This window comes from Heptranchias perlo, chromosome 12, assembly GCF_035084215.1.
Source record: "Heptranchias perlo isolate sHepPer1 chromosome 12, sHepPer1.hap1, whole genome shotgun sequence".
NCBI lineage: Eukaryota > Metazoa > Chordata > Chondrichthyes > Hexanchiformes > Hexanchidae > Heptranchias > Heptranchias perlo.
In genome coordinates this window covers 72861408-72884208 of record NC_090336.1, presented here as the reverse complement: position 1 = coordinate 72884208, position 22801 = coordinate 72861408, and the positions used below count along the sequence as shown (strand labels likewise).

Here is a 22801-nt window from a genome sequence, read left to right as displayed (position 1 = left end):
CTCCATTGGCTCCCGGTCCGGGAACGCCTCGATTTTAAAATTATCATCCTCGTTTTTAAATCCCTCCATGGCCCTCGCCCCCCTCCCTATCTCTGTAACCTCCTCCAGCCCCTACAACCCTCCGAGATCTCTGCGCTCCTCCAATTCCGGCCTCTTGCTCATCCCCGATTTTCATCGCTCCACCATTGGCGGCCGTGCCTTCAGCTGCCTGGGCCCTAAGCTCTGGAATTCCCTCTCTAAACCTCTCCGCCTCTCTCTCCCCTCCTTTAAGACGCTCCTTAAAACCTACCTCTTTGACCAAGCTTTTGGTCACCTGTCCTAATATCTCCTTATGTGGCTCGGTATCAAATTTTGTTTGATAATCGCTCCTGTGAAGCACCTTGGGATGTTTTACGACTACTTTTAATGCAATTTATTCGTATTAATAACACTGCGTCAGTTTACCATTATTAAATACACCTTAAATACATCAATGAATATTTTTTATGGTAAAGAAAAAAAGATATACGATTACGCTCTATTAAAGTGCCGGATTGGGCCGATTCATGGAAGATTTTAAGTTTGAAATTGTACAAATGCATTTTAGCAGAAACTTGAACTGTGACCTCACTGGCACAATTTTCAGGTGCAATTTTCCAATTGCGCCCAAAGCAGAAACTTTAGACCTAAATGCTTCGTAAACCTGTGACGTCTGACATTTAATGCTGTGAACCCTATTATTTTGAGGAGCAAATTATAGGAACATGGGAACAGGAGTAGGCCATTCAGCCCCTCGTGCCTGCTCCGCCATTTGATAAGATCATGGCTGATCTGTGATCTAACTCCATATACCTGCCTTTGGCCCATATCCCTTAATACCTTTGGTTGCCAAAAAGCTATCTATCTCAGATTTAAATTTAGCAATTGAGCTAGTATCAATTGCCGTTTGCGGAAGAGAGTTCCAAACTTCTACCACCCTTTGTGTGTAGAAATGTTTTCTAATCTCGCTCCTGAAAGGTCTGGCTCTAATTTTTAGACTGTGCCCCCTACTCCTAGAATCCCCAACCAGCGGAAATAGTTTCTCTCTATCCACCCTATCCGTTCCCCTTAATATCTTATAAACTTCGATCAGATCACCCCTTAACCTTCTAAACTCCAGAGAATACAACCCCAATTTGTGTAATCTCTCCTCGTAACTGGAGGACAGTAACAGACTTCAGGAGGACAGACAGACTGGTGAAATGGGCAGACACATGGCAGATCAAATTTAAGGCAGAGAGACCTGGGGGTGCACATACACAAATCTTTGAAGGTGGCAGGACTCGTTGAGAAGGCTGTTAAAAAAGCATACGGGATCCTGGGCTTTCTAAATAGAGGCATAGAGTACAAAAGCAAGGAAGTTATGCGAAACCTTTATAAAACACTGGTTAGGCCTCAGCTGGAGTATTGTGACCAATTCTGGGCACCGCACTTTAGGAAGGATGTCAAGGCCTTAGAGAGGGTGCAGAGGAGATTTACTAGAATGGTGCCAGGGATGAGGGACTTCAGTTATGTGGAGAGACTGGAGAAGCTGGGATTGTTCTCCTTAGAGCAGAGAAGATTAAGGGGAGATTTGATAGAGATATTCAAAATCATGAACAGTTTTGATAGAGTAAATAAGGAGAAACTGTTTCCAGTGGCAGGAGGGTCGGTAACCAGAGGACACAGATTGAAGGTGATCAGCGAAAGAGCCAGAGGGGGAGATGAGGAAACATTTTTTTACGCAGCGAGTTGTGACGATCTGGAACGCGCTGCCTGAAAGGGCGGTGGAAGCAGATTCAATAATAACTTTCAAAAGGGAATTGGATAAATACTTCAAAAAATTACAGGGCTATGGGGAAAGAGCAGGGGAGTGGGACTAATTGGACAGCTCTTTCCAAAGAGCCGGCACAGGCACGATGGGCTGAATGGCCTCCTTCTGTGCTATACTTACTATGATATAATGATAAGATGCAAAGTAGGTTGACAATTTGTAAACTACAACGCCAGTCCTTTGTACTGAATCAATAGAGGAAGTTTTCATCATTATAACAGCACACAAAAAATCCAAATCAATTCTCCTCCCACTGCCCAAGCGTTAAACTGAGACCTGACAAGAGGTGACCAAAATAATAATCAGGAAAGGCTTCCATTTGCAGTTCAGTAACAACCTTTTTGAGCCAGCATGTAGAAAGTCCTACAAGAGAGGGGGCGGTACTGGACCTAATTCTAGGGAATGTGGCCGGCCAAGTGGAAGAAGTGCTAGTAGGTGAGCACTTTGGTGACAGTGACCATAATTCGGTGAGATTTAAGGTGGTCATGGAAAAGGACAGGGAGGGGCCGGAAATAAAGGTTCTAAATTGGGGGAAGGCCGATTTTAATAGGATAAGGCAGGATCTGGCCAAAATGGACTGGGATCAGCTGCTTGTAGGAAAATCCGCATCGGAGCAATGGGAGTCTTTCAGAAGGGAGATTGAGACCATACAATGGCAACATGTTCCCGTAAAGGTCAAGGGTGGTTCCAAGAACTCCAGGGAACCTTGGATGTCAGGGGATATACGAGAATGGATTAGGAAAAAAAGGAGGGCTTTTGGCAGATACAAAAGGCTAAAGACGGAGGAAGCCCTAGAGGAGTACAAAAAGTGCAGGGGGATACTTAAAAAAGAAATTAGGAGATCAAGGAGGGGCCATGAAATAACACTGGCGAGCAAAATAAAGGAAAATCCTAAGATGTATTATAAGTATATTAAGGGTAAGAGGATGACTAGGGAAAAAATAGGGCCCATTAGGGACAAAAATGGCAATCTGTGTGTGGAGCCGGCAGATGTAGGAGGGGTTCTAAATGAATTTTTTGCATCTGTTTTCACTATGGAGAAGGACGATGTAGACATAGAAATACGGCAGGGGGCCTGTGATATAATCGAACATATTAACATCGAGCGGGAGGAGGTATTGGCGGTTTTAGCAGGCCTAAAAATGGATAAATCCCCAGGCCCGGACGAAATGTATCCCAGGCTACTGTGTGAGGCAAAGGAGGAGATTGCGGGGGCTCTGACACATATATTCAGAACCTCTCTGGCCACAGGGGATGTGCCAGAGGACTGGAGAACCGCTAATGTAATACCATTATTCAAGAAGGGGAGTAGGGAAAAACCGGGGAACTACAGGCCAGTGAGCCTAACATCAGTGGTAGGAAAATTATTGGAAAAAATTCTGAAGGACAAAATTAGTCTCCACTTGGAGAAGCAAGGATTAATCAGGGATAGTCAACATGGCTTTGTCAAGGGAAGATCATGTCTGACTAATTTGATTGAATTTTTTGAGGGGGTGACTAGGCGTGTGGATGAGGGTAACGCAGTGGATGTGGTATACATGGATTTCAGTAAGGCCTTCGATAAAGTCCCCCACAGGAGACTGGTCAAGAAGGTACGAGCCCATGGAATCCAGGGTGCCTTGGCACTTTGGATACAAAACTGGCTTAGTGGCAGAAGGCAGAGGGTGATGGTCGAAGGTTGTTTTTGTGACTGGAAGCCTGTGGCCAGTGGGGTACCACAGGGATCGGTGCTGGGTCCCTTGCTGTTTGTGGTCTACATTAATGACTTGGATATGAATGTAAAAGGTATGATCAGTAAGTTCGCTGATGATACAAAAATTGGTAGGGTGGTAAATAGCGAGGAGGATAGCCTCAGTCTGCAGGACGATATAGATGGGTTGGTCAGATGGGCGGAACAGTGGCAAATGGAATTTAACCCGGAAAAGTGCGAGGTGATGCACTTTGGAGGGACTAACAAGGCAAGGGAATACACAATGAATGGGAGGACCCTAGGCAAGACAGAGGGTCAGAGGGATCTTGGTGTGCAAGTTCACAGATCCCTGAAGGCGGCGGAATCACTGTAATACAGAGAAATGATATTGGGACAAAGCATCAAGATAATGAAACAGTTTGGGTGGAGATAAGGAATAATAAGGGAAAAAAAACATTAGTGGGCGTAGTATATAGGCCTCCTAATAGTTGCAACTCTGCTGGAAGAAGTATTAATCAGGAGATAGTCGGGGCATGTAATAAGGGAACAGCCATAATTATGGGGGATTTTAATTATCATATTAACTGGACAAATCAAATTGGGCAGAGCAGCCTTGAGGACGAGTTCATTGAGTGCATCAGGGATGGATTTCTTGAGCAGTATGTAACTGATCCTACAAGGGGGCAGGCAACCTTGGACCTGGTCCTGTGTAATGAGTCAGGATTAATTAATGTCCTAGTTAAGGATCCCCTTGGAACGAGCGACCACAACATGGTTGAATTCCATATCCAATTAGAGGGTGAGAAGGTTGATTCTCAAACAAGCGTACTGAGCTTGAATAAAGGAGACTATGATGGTATGAGAGCGGAATTGATTAAAGTGGACTGGGAAAATAGATTAAAGGGTAAGACGGTACATGAGCAGTGGTGTTCATTTAGGGAGTTATTTTACAACTTTCAAAATAAATATATTCCACTGAGGAAAAAAGGGTGTAAAAGAAATGACAGCCATCCATGGCTAAGTAAAGAAATCAAGGATAGTATCCGACTAAAAACAAGGACATATAAGGTAGCCAAACTTAGTGGGAGGATAGAAGATTGGGAAGTCTTCAAAAGACAGCAAAAAGTAACTAAAGGATTGATTAAGAAAGGGAAGTTAGATTATGAAAAGAAATTAGCAAAAAATATAAAAACAGATAGCAAGAGTTTCTATAGTTATATAAAAAGAAAAAGGGTGGCTAAGGCAAACATAGGTCCCTTAGAGGATGAGACCGGGAAATTAATGGTGGGAAACATGGAGATGGCAAAAATGCTGAACAAATATTTTGTTTCAGTCTTTACAGTAGAGGACACTAAGAATATCCCAACACTGGACAAACAGGGGACTCTCGGGGGGGAGGAGCTAAATACGATTAAAATCACTCAAGAGATGGTACTCAGTAAAATAATGGGACTCAAGGCGGATAAATCCCCTGGACCTGATGGCTTCCATCCTAGGGTCTTGAGGGAAGTGGCAGTAGGGATTGTGGCTGCTTTGGTGATAGTTTTCCAAAATTCCCTGGACTCAGGAGAGGTCCCGGCAGATTGGAAAACTGCTAATGTAACACCGTTATTTAAAAAGGGTAGTAGGCAGAAGGCTGGAAATTATAGGCCAGTTAGCTTAACATCTGTGGTGGGTAAAATTTTGGAGTCTATTATTAAGGAGACAGTAACGTAACATTTAGATAAGCATAATTTAATAGGACAAAGTCAGCATGGCTTTATGAAGGGGAAGTCATGTCTGACAAATTTGCTTGAGTTCTTCGAGGATATAACGTATAGGGTGGATAAAGGGGAACCAGTGGACGTAGTGTATTTAGACTTCCAGAAGGCATTCGACAAGGTGCCACATAAAAGATTATTACTTAAGATAAAAAATCACGGGATTGGGGGTAATATTCTGGCATGGGTGGAGGATTGGTTATCGAACAGGAAGCAGAGAGTTGGGATAAATGGTTCATTTTCGGACTGGCAACCAGTAACCAGTGGTGTTCCACAGGGGTCGGTGCTGGGTCCCCAACTCTTTACAATCTATATTAACGATTTGGAGGAGGGGACCGAGTGCAACATATCAAAATTTGCAGATGATACAAAGATGGGAGGGAAAGTAGAGAGTGAGGAGGACATAAAAAACCTGCAAGGGGATATAGACAGGCTGGGTGAGTGGGCGGAGATTTGGCAGATGCAATATAATATTGGAAAATGTGAGGTTATGCACTTTGGCAGGAAAAATCAGAGAGCAAGTTATTTTCTTAATGGCGAGAGACTGGAAAGTACTGCAGTCCTAGTGCAAGAAAATCAAAAAGTTGGTATGCAGGTGCAGCAGGTGATCAAGAAAGCCAACGGAATGTTGGCTTTTATTGCTAGGGGGATAGAATATAAAAACAAGGAGGTATTGCTGCAGTTATATAAGGTATTGGTGAGACCGCACCTGGAATACTGCATACAGTTTTGGTCTCCATACTTAAGAAAAGACATACTTGCTCTCGAGGCAGTACAAAGAAGGTTCACTCGGTTAATCCCGGGGATGAGGGGGCGGACATATGAGGAGAGGTTGAGTAGATTGGGACTCTACTCAGTGAAGTTCAGAAGAATGAGAGGCGATCTTATTGAAACATATAAGATTGTGAAGGGTCTTGATCGGGTGGATGCAGTAAGGATGTTCCCAAAGATGGGTGAAACTAGAACTAGGGGGCATAATCTTAGAATAAGGGGCTGCTCTTTCAAAACTGAGATGAGGAGAAACTTCTTCACTCAGAGGGTGGTAGGTCTGTGGAATTTGCTGCCCCAGGAAGCTGTGGAAGCTCCATCATTAGATAAATTTAAAACAGAAATAGAGAGTTTCCTAGAAGTAAAGGGAATTAGGGGTTATGGGGAGCGGGCAGGAAATTGGACATGAAGCTGAGTTCGGATCGGTCAATGCCCTGTGGGTGGCGGAGAGGGCCCAGGGGCTATGTGGCCGGGTCCTGCTCCGACTTCTTGTGTTCTTTAGATTTGTGGTTGGGATCAGATCAGCCATGATCTTATTGAATGGCGGAGCAGGCTCGAGGGGCCGATTGGCCTACTCCTGCTCCAATTTCTTATGTTCTTATGTTCTTATGGAACAGGTAGATAAGGTGGTAAAGAAGGCATATGGGATACTTGCCTTTATTAGCCGAAGCATAGAATATAAGAGCAAGGAGGTTATGATGGAGCTGTATAAAACACTGGTTAGGCCACAGCTGGAGTACTGTGTGCAGTTCTGGTCACCACACTACAGGAAGGATGTGATCGCTTTGGAGAGGGTGCAGAGGAGATTCACCAGGATGTTACCAGGGCTGGAGCGCTTCAGCTATGAAGAGAGACTGGGAAGATTGGGTTTGTTTTCCTTGGAGCAGAGGAGGCTGAGGGGGGACATGATTGAGGTGTACAAAATTATGAGGAGCACAGATAGGATGGATACTCAGGAGCTTTTTCCCTTCGTTGAGGGTTCTATAACAAGGGGACATAGATTCAAGGTAAAAGGCGGGAGGTTTAGAGGGGATTTGAGAAAGAACTTTTTCACCCAGAGGGTGGTTGGAGTCTGGAACTCACTGCCTGAAAGGGTTGTGGAGGCAGGAACCCTCACAACATTCAAGAAGCATTTGGATGAGCACTTGAAATGCCATAGCATACAAGGCTACGGACCAAATGCTGGAATATGGGATTAGAGTAGACAGGGCTGATGGCCGGCGCGGACACGATGGGCCGAAGGGCCTCTATCTGTGCTGTATAACTCTATGACTCTATGACAATAAATCCCCACATTGTTACACAGGTCTAAGTGCTCGAATTATCAGGAAAGTTGACGAGCAGAAGATGGCAACAGCAGAGGTGAATATTGGGAGTATCCATTATGCAAAGAATCAGGAATGATATAACAATAACATGGCTCGGACAAGAAACAAAGCTGATCCAGAAGATCCAAGAAAGAGGACTGAGATAGTTTGGGGCAAGTTTGAAGAGTGGAAACAGCTGGAAAACCTTTCAGAGCCCCGCACGCAAAGATACACCAAGCAAGAAGCCTAGGAAGACGATGGAAGTGCTGGCTAGACAATGCCCAAGAGAGACTTGTGGCAGAAAGGGGTACAGATAAGTGAAGCAGCCCGGCTGGTTCAGAAACGACAGCAGTGCAGTGAATTCGTTCAGCCCCATCCTCGCTGCCGAGCTGACGGACAGGAATTTAGTACAACAGCAACAACTTGCATTTATATCGCACCTTTGACATAGCAAAACTTCCCAAGGCGCTTCACAGGAGCGATTATCAAACAAAATTTGACACCGAGCCACATAAGGAGATATTAGAATCATAGAATCATAGAAGTTTACAACATGGAAACAGGCCCTTCGGCCCAAAATGTCCATGTCGCCCAGTTGATACCACTAAGCTAGTCCCAATTGCCTGCACTTGGCCCATATCCCTCGATACCCATCTTACCCATGTAACTGTCCAAATGCTTTTTAAAAGACAAAATTGTACCCGCCTCTACTACTGCCTCTGGCAGCTCGTTCCAGACACTCACCACCCTTTGAGTGAAAAAATTGCCCCTCTGGACCCTTTTGTATCTCTCCCCTCTCACCTTAAATCTATGCCCCCTCATTATAGACTCCCCTACCTTTGGGAAAAGATTTTGACTATCTACCTTGTCTATGCCCCTCATTATTTTATAGACTTCTATAAGATCACCCCTAAACCTCCTACTCTCCAGGGAAAAAAGTCCCAGTCTATCTAACCTCTCCCTATAAGTCAAACCATCAAGTCCCGGTAGCATCCTAGTTAATCTTTTCTGCACTCTTTCTAGTTTAATAATATCCTTTCTATAATAGGGTGACCAGAACTGTACACAGTATTCCAAGTGTGGCCTCACCAATGTCTTGTACAACTTCAACAAGACATCCCAACTCCTGTATTCAATGTTCTGACCAATGAAACCAAGCATGCCGAATGCCTTCTTCACCACCCTATCCACCTGTGACTCCACTTTCAAGGAGCTATGAACCTGTACTCCTAGATCTCTTTGTTCTATAACTCTCCCCAACGCCCTACCATTAACGGAGTAGGTCCTGGCCCGATTCGATCTACCAAAATGCATCACCTCACATTTATCTAAATTAAACTCCATCTGCCATTCATCGGCCCACTGGCCCAATTTATCAAGATCCCGTTGCAATCCTAGATAACCTTCTTCACTGTCCACAATGCCACCAATCTTGGTGTCATCTGCAAACTTACTAACCATGCCTCCTAAATTCTCATCCAAATCATTAATATAAATAACAAATAACAGTGGACCCAGCACCGATCCCTGAGGCACACCGCTGGTCACAGGCCTCCAATTTGAAAAACAACCCTCCACAACCACCCTCTGTCTTCTGTCGTCAATCCAATTTTGTATCCAATTGGCTACCTCACCTTGGATCCCGTGAGATTTAACCTTATGTAACAACCTACCATGCGGTACCTTGTCAAAGGCTTTGCTAAAGTCCATGTAGACCACGTCTACTGCACAGCCCTCATCTATCTTCTTGGTTACCCCTTCAAAAAACTCAATCAAATTTGTGAGACATGATTTTCCTCTCACAAAACCATGCTGACTGTTCCTAATCAGTCCCTGCCTCTCCAAATGCCCGTAGATACAGTCTCTCAGAATACCATCTAACAACTTACCCACTACAGATGTCAGGCTCACTGGTCTGTAGTTCCCAGGCTTTTCCCTGCCGCCCTTCTTAAACAAAGGCACAACATTTGCTACCCTCCAATCTTCAGGCACCTCACCTGTAGCGGTGGATGATTCAAATATCTCTGCTAGGGGACCCGCAATTTCCTCCCTAACCTCCCATAACGTCCTGGGATACATTTCATCAGGACCCGGAGATTTATCTACCTTGCTGCACGTTAAGACTTCCAGCACCTCCCTCTCTGTAATATGTACACTCCTCAAGACATCACTATTTATTTCCCCAAGTTCCCTAACATCCATGCCTTTCTCAACCGTAAATACCGATGCGAAATATTCATTTCGGATCTCTGCCATCTCTTGTGGTTCCGCACATAGATGACCTTGTTGATCCTTGAGAGGCCCGACTCTCTCCCTAGTTACTCTTTTGCCCTTTATGTATTTGTAGAAGCTCTTTGGATTCTTCTTTGCCTTATCTGCCAAAGCAATCTCATATCCCCTTTTTGCCCTCCTGATTTCTCTCTTAACTCTACTCCGGCAATCTCTATACTCTTCAAGGGATCCACTTGATCCCAGCTGCCTATGCATGTCATATGCCTCCTTCTTCTTTCTGACTAAGGCCTCAATCTCTTGAGTCATCCAAGGTTCCCTACTTCTACCAGCCTTGCCCTTCACTTTATAAGGAATGTGCTTACCCTGAACCCTGGTTAACACACTTTTGAAGGCCTCCCACTTACCAGACGTCCCTTTGCCTGCCAACAGACTCTCCCAATCAACTTCTGAAAGTTCCTGTCTAATACCATCAAAATTGGCCTTTCCCCAATTTAGAATTTTAACTTCTGGGCCAGACCTATCATTCTCCATCGCTATCTTAAAACTAATGGAATTATGATCACTGGTCCCAAAGTGATCCCTCACTAACACTTCTGTCACCTGCCCTTCCTTATTTCCCAAGAGGAGGTCAAGTTTTGCCCCCTCTCTAGTCAGGCCATCCACATACTGAATGAGAAATTCCTCCTGAATACACTCAACAAATTTCTCTCCATCCAAGCCCCTAATCCCAGTCAATGTTGGGAAAGTTAAAGTCCCCTACTATTACCACCCTATTTTTCTTGCAGCTGTCTGTAATCTCCTTACATATTTGCTCCTCAATTTCCCATTGACTATTTGGGGGTCTGTAGTACAATCCTATCAACGTGATCTCTCCCTTCTTATTTTTCAGTTCTACCCATATAGACTCAGTGGGCGAACCCTCGGATATATCCTCTCTCACTACTGCCGTGATGTTCTCCCTAATCCAGAACGCAACTCCCCCTCCTCTCTTACCTCCTGCTCTATCTTTCCCATAGCATCTGTACCCTGGAACAGTGAGCTGCCAGTCCTGCCCCTCCCTTAGCCATGTTTCAGTAATAGCTATAACATCCCAGTCCCATGTACCCATCGATGCCCTGAGTTCATCTGCCTTGCCCATCAGACTTCTTGCATTGAAATAAATGCAGTTTAATCGAGACTTCCCTTGGTCTTTGCCCTGCTTTCTCAGACCATCTGTCCGGTCATGTTTTGTACACTCTCCCTTACTGCCTTTTGTTTCTGTCACCACTTTACTTCCCACTGACTTCCTGCATCAGTTCCCATCCCCCTGCCACTTTAGTTTAAACCCTCCCCAACAGCACTAGCAAACACTCCCCCTAGGACATTGGTTCCAGTCCTGCCCAGATGCAGACCGTCCAATTTGTACTGGTCCCACCTCCCCCAGAACTGGTTCCAATGGCCCAGGAATTTGAATCCCTCCCTCTTGCACCATCTCTCAAGCCACGTATTCATCCCAGCTATCCTGTCATTCCTACTCTGACTAACCCGTGGCACTGGTAGCAATCCTGAGATTACTACCTTTGAGGTCCTACTTTTTAGTTTAACTCCTAACTCCCTAAATTCAGCTTGTAGGACCTCATCCTGTTTTTTATCTATATCGTTGGTGCCTATATGCACCACGACAACTGGCTGTTCACCCTCCCCCTCCAGAATGTCCTGCAGCCGCTCCTAGACATCCCTGACCCTTGCACCAGGGAGGCAACATACCATCCTGGAGTCTCGGTTGCGTCCGCAGAAACGCCTGTCTATTCCCCTTACAATCGAGTCCCCTATCACTATAGCTCTGCCACTCTTTTTCCTGCCCTCCTGTGCAGCAGAGCCAGCCACGGTGCCATAAACCTGGCCGCTGCCACCTTCCCCTGGTGAGCCATCACCCCCAACAGTATCCAAAACGGTATTAGGACAGGTGACCAAAAGCTTGGTCAAAGAGGTAGGTTTTAAAGAGCGTCTTAAAGGAGGAGAGAGTGGCGGAGAGGTTTAGGGAGCGAATTCCAGAGCTTAGGGCCCAGGCAGCCGAAGGCACGGCCGCCAATGGTGGAGCGATGGAAATCAGGGATGCTCAGGAGGCCAGAATCGGAGGAGCGCAGAGATCTTGGAGGGTTTTCGGGGCTGGAGGAGGTTACAGAGATAGGGAGGGGGTGGGGGTGCGAGACCATGGAGAGATTTGAAAACAAGAATGAGTATTTTTAAAATCGAGGCATTGCCGGACCGGGAGCCAATGTAGGTCAGCGAGCACAGTGGGGGGAGTGATGGGTGAACGGGACTCGGTGCGAGTTAGGATTCGCGCAGCAGAGTTTTGGATGAGCTCAAGTTTTGAGGACATATCATCAAAATAATAAAGATTGGATAGATGGTTGAAGGTGAACTAGTTGAAGGGATATGGGCTGCATGTAGGAAGGAATCATGGGTCACATGCGTTCCCCATGCCCGATCACAGAATCGTACAACACAGAAGGAGGCCGTTCGGCCCATCGTGCCTGTGCCGGCTCTTTGAAAGAGCCGTCCAATTAGTCCCACTCCCCCTTGCTCTTTCCCCAGAGCCCTGCAAAATTTTTCTTTATCAAATATATTTTCAAAGGGATATTGACAGGTTAAGCGAATGGGCAAAAATTTGGCAGATGGAATATCGTGTGGGAAAATGTGAAGTCATCCCACTTTGGGAGGAAAAATGAAAAAGTAAAATATTATTTGAATGGAGAAATAGCACAAAATGCTGCGGTACAGAGGGATCTGGGTGTCCTCGTACATGAAACACAAAAAGTCAACATACAGGTGCAGCAGGTAATCCGGAAGGCAAACGGAATATTGGCCTTTATTTCTAGGGGGATGGAGTATGAAAGCAGGGAAGTCATGATCCAACTGTACAGGGTGCTGGTGAGACCACACCTGGAGTACTGCGTACAGTTCTGGTGCCCTTATTTAAGGAAGGACATACTTGCATTGGAGGCAGTTCAGAGAAGGTTCACTAGGTTGATTCCGGGTATGGAAGGGTTGTCTTATGAGGAAAGATTGAACAGGTTGGGTCTATACTCATTGGAGCTTAGAAGAATGAGAGGAGATCTTATTGAAACATACAAGATTCTGAGGGGACTCGATAGGGTAGATGCTGAGAGGATGTTACCCCTCATGGGGGAATCTAAAACTCGGGGCATAGTCTCAGAATAAGGGGTCGCCCGTTTAAGACGGAAATTAGGAGGAATTTCTTCTCCCAGAGGGTCGTGAATCTTTGGAATTCTTTACCCCAAAAAGCTGCGGAGGCCGAGACATTGAATACATTCAAGGCTGAGTTAGACCAATTTTTGATCAGCGAGGGAGTCAAAGGATATGGGGAAAAGGCGGGAAAGTGGAGTTGAGGTAAAAATCAGATCAGCCATGATCTCATTGAATGGCGGAGCAGGCTCGAGGGGCCGAATGGCCTACTCCTGATCCTATCTCTTATGGAACAAGGTCGTTAATGTAATTATCATAACATGCTCATATGGAGAGTAGACACCATCACAGACTGGTTGGGTCAAATGGCCTGTTTTCCTGGATTCAAATAAATGTGCACTTTCCAGCAGCAGGGAGGGCCCCAATCTCTTAAAGGGAGGCTGTCTCTTAACATTTCTTAAAGGGAGCAGTTACTTGCTGGAAATAACAGTCTGCTGTCTGCATGGAGTCTGAACGGAGATCAGACATCGCACACGTAAAACACAGATGCAGGTCCCGTCCCTATGTTCACACACTGATGAGTTATGTTAAAACATTGAATAAAGGTTGCGCACTACTAAATCCCACACCCTCCAATCTGCACACCAGACCTCACCAATCTGCCGATCTGAGTTGGTACCAGACCTGCGAGAGTGCGTGCACCAAGGGTCTCTGCTGATGCACTAGAGACCTTGGTGCAAGAGGTGGACAGAAGGAGGGACATCCTATATCCACAGGAAGGTGGGGGCAACAGGCCCTCCAGACATATGCCCAAAAGGCAGTGGGAGGCAACGGGGGACGAAGTCAATGCCAGGCTCACAGCATCATGGACATGGATGCAGTGCAGGAAGAAGTTCAATGCTTTGACATGAGTGGTCAAGGTGAGTGAGGTCAACTGTCAAGTGGCGTCTCCGACCAACTGCTCCACGCACTGCACCCACATACCAATAAACTCTCTCCATCAGTACTCAACTCTTCCAACCAGATGCTTCCTCTCACCCTCACACATTACCTCTGTTTCAAGCCGCCCACCCACAACTCACAGGCCACACACACTGGCAGCTATTCAACCATGACAGGCACATCACCCAGACACACGTCCCGCTTTCTTGCAGGAGAAGGTGGCGCATATCAGGAGGCAGCAAGTGGCCGTGGCATTTCGCCCCTCGAGCCTGTTCCACCATTCAGTGAGATCATGGTGGACCTGTGACCTAACTCCATGTACCCGTCTTAGCCCCAGATCCCTTAATACCCTTGGTTCACAGAAATCTATCAATCTCAGATTTAACATTCACAAGTGAGCGAGCATCAACTGCCATCTGTAGAAGAGTGTTCCAAACATCTCCCACCCTTTGCGTGTCGAAGCATTTCCTGACTTCACTCCTGCATGTCCTGGCTCTAAATGTCAGACTATATTCCCTAGTCCTAATATTCAAGTCCAGGAGACCTCCAAAAACAGTTACAAATGTCTCGGCAGCCAGAAGCAATAATCCAGCCACTAACCTGTAAATCCTGCATGGTCCCTTTAAATAGCGCTGGTGGGCGGGTCCTCCAGGCACTCTAAGATACGGTCAGATGGTCAGCCTTAAGACTGTGCGTTGAGTTGAGCGTTAAGTCCCAAAATGGTGTCTATCACTTTAAATCAGTGTCGCACACTGATTGAAGCCATTTTCTCCCTACTTTGCGTGATTCCAGCGTTCGATATCTGCGCCTGCGCAAACCCCTATACCAAGATGGCGCCCGGCGCACGTCACGCTGGAAACATGCGTGCGCAACCAAGGCGGCACCTTGGATGTCGGAAAGGCCGTGCAGCGCCGAAACAACGGGGGCTACACGGCCCAATTTAGCGCCTGACGTGCGGTGAGTGTAACAGGCTCGGGAGGAACAGGTGAATTTGGACCAATGGCTCCCAAAGCTCTCCGCCATTGGGGGTTTTCCTCGCCTCGTGTCTGGGTCTGTCGTAGACTCGTTGATGGAGATTGATTGGTATGATCAGTCAACAACTCCATTATCTTAGGAACATAGGAACAGGAGTAGGCCATTCAGCCCCTCGTGCCTGCTCCGCCATTTGATAAGATCATGGCTGATCTGTGATCTAACTCCATATACCTGCCTTTGGCCCATATCCCTTAATACCTTTGGTTGACAAAAAGCTATCTATCTCAGATTTAAATTTAGCAATTGAGCTAGTATCAATTACCATTTGCGGGAGAGAGTTCCAAACTTCTACCACCCTTTGTGTGTAGAAATGTTTTCTAATCTCACTCCTGAAAGGTCTGGCTCTAATTTTTAGACTGTGCCCCCTACTCCTAGAATCCCCAACCAGCGGAAATAGTTTCTCTCTATCCACCCTATCCGTTCCCCTTAATATCTTATAAACTTCGATCAGATCACCCCTTAACCTTCAAAACTCCAGAGAATACGACCCCAATTTGTGTAATCTCGCCTCGTAACGTAACTTAACCAATTATCATTGCAACGAGCGACTTCCAGGCTGGTAGAAGGTAAACCAGATGGACCTTTTTTTCATCAGCAGTTCCTGTGATCCCATGGGGGGGGAATCCTGGCAATATAGTGTTGGGGAGGGCAGTGGGGCTCTGCCAGGTTCCCACCAGAGTCAGGGCGGAAGTCGGCAAATGGCCGTCAGGAATTTCAGGTCATACCTCCCCTGAAAAAAAATAATTGACGCAGCGTTACGTAGACAACCTACCCATCAGGCTGGAAGTCCGGAATCGGCCTGTCCAGTGGCAGCTGGTCACTGAGGTAACTGTTATAGCCATAGTACTGGAACATCTTCAGAGCAGTCCGCCGGTTTTCGGGGGTGAGGTCGCGTCCCCAGTGGGCGAAGAGGGAGGATTCTGTGACCCCATCGCCGGCCACGTTCTCCACTTGCTTCTGCGGGAGCTCTGAAAGGTCAAAGGAGGGCGGAGGTCAGGGGTCAAATGGTGGGGGGAAAGACTTACCGCGGAGACAAACGGGTAACCTTCTCACGGCGACGTGTGCTAATCACATGAGGCTAGAACGGCGTTTGCCACCGTGAAACTTCACCCACTGGGGAGCACGTCTTGGGAATACAGGCGCGGGAGTCTTATGATTGAGGGTTCGAGGCGGAAAATCGGGTGGGAATTCCCGACACCTGGTCCCGGTGGGCAAAGATCCAAACCGAGTCCTCACATTTGACAAATTACCCCAGCGTCCACAACACATTGCTCCACTTGCCTGAGATTTCATGGCTGCGGAGGGGGTGGGGCATGGCGGGGAGGGAGGGAGGGAGGGAGGGAGGGAGGGAGGGAGCGTGAGGTCAGGATGCTCCGTCCATTGTGGTGTGGGGCAGGCTGGATGGACCATTGGTCTATTCCTGCCCATCAATGTCGTATGTTCCTACGATGCACTTCTGCTAACAAGGAGGTACATCTCTCCTGGATCGTTTTCCTCCAAGTGCGGAGAGAATATTTGTCAAGATGTTTTGCTTCTCTGAGGCCTATCCTTCTTCAGGTAGCTCCCTCAACGCTGAGTCGGAAGGTCGGAGGTTCTCGCCCCATTCCAGAGGCTTGAGCACGGGGTACAGGGACAGGTCTGGGAATGGTACAGGGGGAGGTCTGGGAATGGTACAGGGAGAGATCTGGGAATGGGACAGGGAGAGGTCTGGGAATGGTACAGGGAGAGGTCTGGGAATGGTACAGGGGGAGGTCTGGGAATGGTCCAGGGGGAGATCTGGGAATGGTACAGGGAGAGGCTGGGAATGGTACAGGGGGAGGTCTGGGAATGGTACAGGGAGAGGCTGGGAATGGTACAGGGGGAGGTCTGGGAATGGTACAGGGGGAGGTCTGGGAATGGTACAGGGAGAGGCTGGGAATGGTACAGGGGGAGGTCTGGGAATGGTACAGGGAGAGGCTGGGAATGGTACAGGGAGAGGTTTGGGAATGGTCCAGGGAGAGGTCTGGGAATGGTCCAGGGAGAGGTCTGGGAATGGTACAGGGAGAGGTCTGGGAATGGTCCAGGGAGAGGTCTGGGAATGGTCCAGGGAGAGGTCTGGGAATGGTACAGGGAGAGGTCTGGGAATGGTCCAGGGAGAGGTCTGGGAATGGTCCAGGGAGAGGTCTGGGAATGGTACAGGGAGAGGTCTGGGAATGGTACAAGGAGAGTCTGGGAATGGTACAGGGGGAGGTCTGGGAATGGTACAGGGAGAGGTCTGGGAATGGTACAAGGAGAGTCTGGGAATGGTACAGGGGGAGGTCTGGGAATGGTCCAGGGAGAGGTCTGGGAATGTTTCAGGGAGAGGTCTGGGAATGGTACAAGGAGAGTCTGGGAATGGTACAGGGAGAGGTCTGGGAATGGTACAGGGAGAGGTCTGGGAATGGTCCAGGGAGAGTCTGGGAATGGTACAGGGGGAGGTCTGGGAATGGTCCAGGGAGAGGTTGGGAATGGTACAGGGGGAGGTCTGGGAATGGTCCAGGGAGAGTCTGGGAATGGTACAGGGGGAGGTCTGGGAATGGTCCAGGGAGAGGTCTGGGAATGGTACAGGGAGAGTCTGGGAATGGTACAGGGGGAGGTCTGGGAATGGTACAGGGGGAGGTCTGGGAATGGTACAGGGGGAGGTCTGGGAATGGTCCAGGGAGAGGTCTGGGAATGGTACAGGGGGAGGTCTGGGAATGGTACAGGGGGAGTTCTGGGAATGGTCCAGAGAGAGGTCTGGGAATGGTCCAGGGAGAGGCTGGGAATGGTACAGGGGGAGGTCTGGGAATGGTACAGGGGGAGGTCTGGGAATGGTACAGGGAGAGGCTGGGAATGGTACAGGGGGAGGTCTGGGAATGGTCCAGGGAGAGGTCTGGGAATGGTCCAGGGAGAGGTCTGGGAATGTTTCAGGGAGAGGTCTGGGAATGGGACAGGGGGAGGTCTGGGAATGATACAGGGAGAGGTCTGGGAATGGTCCAGGGGGAGGTCTGGGAATGATACAGGGAGAGGTCTGGGAATGGTCCAGGGGGAGGTCTGGGAATGGGACAGGGAGAGGTCTGGGAATGTTTCAGGGAGAGGTCTGGGAATGGTCCAGGGAGAGGTCTGGGAATGGTACAGGGAGAGGTCTGGGAATGGTCCAGGGGGAGGTCTGGGAATGGTACAGGGAGAGGTCTGGGAATGGTCCAGGGGGAGGTCTGGGAATGGTACAGGGGGAGGTCTGGGAATGATACAGGGGGAGGTCTGGGAATGATACAGGAAGAGGTCTGGGAATGGTCCAGGAAGAGGTCTGGGAATGGTACAGGGGGAGGTCTGGGAATGATACAGGGGGAGGTCTGGGAATGATACAGGGAGAGGTCTGGGAATGATACAGGGAGAGGTCAGGGAATGGTACAGGGAGAGGTCTGGGAATGGTACAGGGAGAGGTCTGGGATTGGTACAGGGAGAGGTTTGGGAATAGTACAGGGAGAGGCTGGGAATGGTACAAGGAGAGTCTGGGAATGGTACAGGGAGAGGTCAGGGAATGATACAGGGAGAGGTCTGGGAATGGTACAGGGAGAGGTTTGGGAATAGTACAGGGAGAGGCTGGGAATGGTACAAGGAGAGTCTGGGAATGGTACAGGGAGAGGTCTGGGAATGATACAGGGGGAGGTCTGGGAATGATACAGGGAGAGGCTGGGAATGGTCCAGGGAGAATCTGGGAATGGTACAGGGAGAGGCTGGGAATGGTACAAGGAGAGTCTGGGAATGGTACAGGGAGAGTCTGGGATTGGTCCAGGGGGAGGTCTGGGAATGGTACAGGGAGAGGCTGGGAATGGTCCAGGGAGAATCTGGGAATGGTACAAGGAGAGTCTGGGAATGGTACAGGGGGAGGCTGGGAATGGTCCAGGGAGAGTCTGGGAATGGTACAGGGGGAGGTCTGGGAATGATACAGGGGGAGGTCTGGGAATGGTACAGGGGGAGGTCTGGGAATGGTCCAGGGAGAGGTCTGGGAATGGTCCAGGGAGAGGCTGGGAATGATACAGGGAGAGGTCTGGGAATGGTACAGGGGGAGGTCTGGGAATGGTCCAGGGGGAGGTCTGGGAATGGTACAGGGGGAGGTCTGGGAATGGTCCAGGGAGAGGTCTGGGAATGGTACAGGGAGAGGTCTGGGAATGGTACAGGGAGAGGTTGGGAATGATACAGGGAGAGGTCTGGGAATGGTACAGGGAGAGGTCTGGGAATGGTACAGGGAGAGGTCTGGGAATGGTCCAGGGAGAGGCTGGGAATGATACAGGGAGAGGTCTGGGAATGGTCCAGGGAGAGGCTGGGAATGATACAGGGAGAGGTCTGGGAATTGTCCAGGGAGAGGCTGGGAATGATACAGGGAGAGGTCTGGGAATGGTCCAGGGAGAGGCTGGGAATGATACAGGGAGAGGTCTGGGAATGTTTCAGGGAGAGGTCTGGGAATGGTACAGGGAGAGTTCTGGGAATGGTCCAGGGAGAGGTCTGGGAATGGTCCAGGGAGAGGCTGGGAATGATACAGGGAGAGGTCTGGGAATGATACAGGGAGAGGTCTGGGAATGTTTCAGGGAGAGGTCTGGGAATGGTACATGGAGAGGCTGGGAATGGTACAGGGAGAGGCTGGGAATGATACAAGGAGAGTCTGGGAATGGTACAGGGAGAGGTCTGGGAATGATACAGGGAGAGGTCTGGGAATGGGACAGGGAGAGGTCTGGGAATGATACAGGGAGAGGTCTGGGAATGGTCCAGGGAGAGGTCTGGGAATGGTCCAGGGAGAGGTCTGGGAATGGTACAGGGAGAGTTCTGGGAATGATACAGGGAGAGGTCTGGGAATGTTTCAGGGAGAGGTCTGGGAATGTTTCAGGGAGAGGTCTGGGAATGGTACAGGGAGAGTTCTGGGAATGATACAGGGAGAGGTCTGGGAATGTTTCAGGGAGAGGTCTGGGAATGGTACAGGGAGAGGTCTGGGAATGTTTCAGGGAGAGGTCTGGGAATGGTCCAGGGGGAGGTCTGGGATTGGTCCAGGGAGAGGCCTGGGATTGGTACAGGGAGAGGTCTGGGAATGTTTCAGGGAGAGGTCTGGGAATGTTTCAGGGAGAGGTCTGGGATTGGTACAGGGGGAGGTCTGGGAATGGTACAGGGAGAGGCTGGGAATGTTTCAGGGAGAGGTCTGGGAATGGTCCAGGGGGAGGCCTGGGATTGGTCCAGGGAGAGGCCTGGGATTGGTCCAGGGGGAGGTCTGGGAGCGGTCCAGGGGGAGGTCTGGGATTGGTCCAGGGGGAGGCTGGGAATGGTCCAGGGAGAGGTCTGGGATTGGTCCAGGGAGAGGTCTGGGATTGGTCCAGGGAGAGGTCTGGGATTGGTCCAGGGAGAGGTCTGGGATTGGTCCAGGGGGAGGTCTGGGATTGGTCCAGGGGGAGGCCTGGGATTGGTCCAGGGGGAGGTCTGGGATTGGTCCAGGGAGAGGTCTGGGATTGGTCCAGGGAGAGGTCTGGGAGCGGTCCAGGGGGAGGTCTGGGATTGGTCCAGGGAGAGGTCTGGGATTGGTCCAGGGGGAGGTCTGGGATTGGTCCAGGGAGAGGTCTGGGATTGGTCCAGGGGGAGGTCTGGGATTGGTCCAGGGGGAGGTCTGGGAGCGGTATAGGGAGAGGTCTGGGATTGGTCCAGGGAGAGGCTGGGAATGGTCCAGGGGGAGGTCTGGGATTGGTCCAGGGAGAGCTCTGGGATTGGTCCAGGGAGAGGCCTGGGATTGGTCCAGGGGGAGGCCTGTTATCTGATCCACCACTCGCCCTCTCAGGAAAACCAAACAGAAAGAAAAGAACAAAATAATAAATACCAGAAAAGGGATCATTCATCAGTGATTGGCTGCTAAATATAACAATACGCTGGGGACCTACTTCCAATGTAGTCTTTGTTTCCTGCTCCCTGGCGATGGTGGAATTGGCACTCTCTGAAGGAGGGGTGTCAGATCATCACCATTTATTACCCTGAGACTCAGTTACATGTTTCACAAATAAAACACCAGCTGCTGAAAATAAGGGGGAGAAAAGTCCCAGGAAGAAGACAATTAACCTGCGAATCATCAAAGGTTCATATTCAGAAAACACACTTTTGCGTTTCTCTGTTTGCAGTCCTGACTCTCAAATCCTCAAACTCAGCGAGGGGGGCACCCAATGACGCCAGAATTTAAAACGTTCATAAAACACTGAAAGGGCGTTGGAAGAGTAACTTTTTAAAAGGGAATTGGATAAATACTTGAAGGGAGAAATTTTTTTTTTACAGGGTTGTGGGCAAAGAGCGAGGGATTGGGACTAATTGGAGATTGGGAGCGAGGGATTGGAGCTTTTTTTTTCCAAAGAGCCGGCACAGGCGCAATGGGCTGAATGGCCTTCTCTTGTGCCGTACGTACGATGGAGTGATTGAAAGCCTCCCTCAGTCACGGAGTCTGGAGGCGATACGTTTCCGAAGTTTTAAAACTTCGATGTTGCCTGCACCAGAGTTAGCTGCAGGGGTATAGATTGTACAAAGAGCATCGGTTACAAGGCGAGCAGTGATACACCGCTAAGGGATGACTCCTCGATGAACGCAATCTGTGCTTGTGCGGTCCCGTTTCTATTCACTGGGTCGCATTGTGCGATTTCCCTGGTGGAAAACTGAATGAATTTTACACCGAACTCAAGGCAAAATCCTTCTCGAAATGACAAGGAATGGATCTGAGAAACTCATTACCTCAAACTCCAGGGAAGGCAGCAAGCTTACTTGCCTGACAGTGCCACAGAGGCAGGTCTCGCGATGTGGTGCCCTGTTTAGTTAAGATTCAGGCGTGATCTCAACTGGAGCCCCAACAAATCGACTCGTGAATTGTCTCTCTGATTATTCTTGTGCCACTCAAGAAACAAACAGAAACTCGACAGCAACTTGCATTAAAATAGCGCCTTTGATGTCGTCAAATATCCCAAGGCGCTTCACAGGAGCGATTATCAAACATAAATTAACGCCACGCCACATAAGGAGATATTAGGACAGGTGACCAAAAGCTCGGTCAAAGAGGTAGGTTTTAAGGAGCGTCTTAAAGGAGGAGAGAGAGGCGGAGAGGTTTAGGGAGGGAATTCCAGAGCTTAGGGCCCAGGCAGCTGAAGGCACGGCCGCCAATGGAGGAGCGATGGAAATCGGGGATGCGCAAGAGGCCAGAACTGGAGGAGCGCAGAGATCTCGGAGGGTTGTAAGGGGCTGGAGGAGGTCACAGAGATAGGGAGGGGGGGCGAGGGCCATGGAGGGATTTGAAAACAAGGATGAGAATTTTTAAATCGAGGCGTTCCCGGACCGGGAGCTGATGTAGGTCAGCGAGCACAGGGGGGTGATGGGAGAACGGGACTTGGCGCGAGTTAGGATACGGGGGGCAGCAGAGTTTTGGATGAGCTCGAGTTTATGGAGGGTGGGAGATGGGAGGCCGGCCAGGAGAGCGTTGGAACAGTCGAGTCTGGAGGTAACAAAGGCAGGGATGAGGGTTTCAGCATCAAGGAAAAGATAATGGCATCGGGTTACACAGAGACCAAAAAGTGAACCAGTTGAGTTTTTAAGACAATCTGACAGCTACACGGTCACTTTTATTGATAACCCACCCAACCCACTCCCATCTCCACCACCCACCCAACCCTGCAATCATTGTACCTACACTGAAAGTCTCATATCTAAGTTTGCTGAAGACACAAAGATCGGTGGCATTGTAAGCAGTGTAGATGGAAACATAAAATTACAAAGCGATATTGATAGATTAGGTGAATGGGTAAAACTGTGGCAAATGGAATTCAATGTAGACAAATGTGAGGTCATCCACTTTGGATCAAAAAAGGATAGAACAGGGTACTTTCTAAATGGTAAAAAGTTAAAAACAGTGGATGTCCAAAGGGACTTAGGGGTTCAGGTACATCGATCATTGAAGTGTCATGAACAGGTGCAGAAAATAATCAATAAGGCTAATGGAATGCTGGCCTTTATATCTCGAGGACTGGAGTACAAGGGGGCAGAA

The 22801-nt window shown here is 48.8% G+C and overlaps 1 protein-coding gene across 1 annotated transcript in view; it reads right to left on the bottom strand.

The window, feature by feature from the left end:
- The window catches only part of LOC137327794 (polypeptide N-acetylgalactosaminyltransferase 18-like), a 440866-nt gene that overhangs the window by 174660 nt on the left and 243405 nt on the right, over positions 1-22801 (bottom strand). The window contains exon 2 of the mRNA XM_067993601.1: positions 15527-15722. Coding sequence (XP_067849702.1) covers positions 15527-15722 — 196 coding nt within the window. The remainder of the gene's footprint in view (positions 1-15526; positions 15723-22801) is intronic.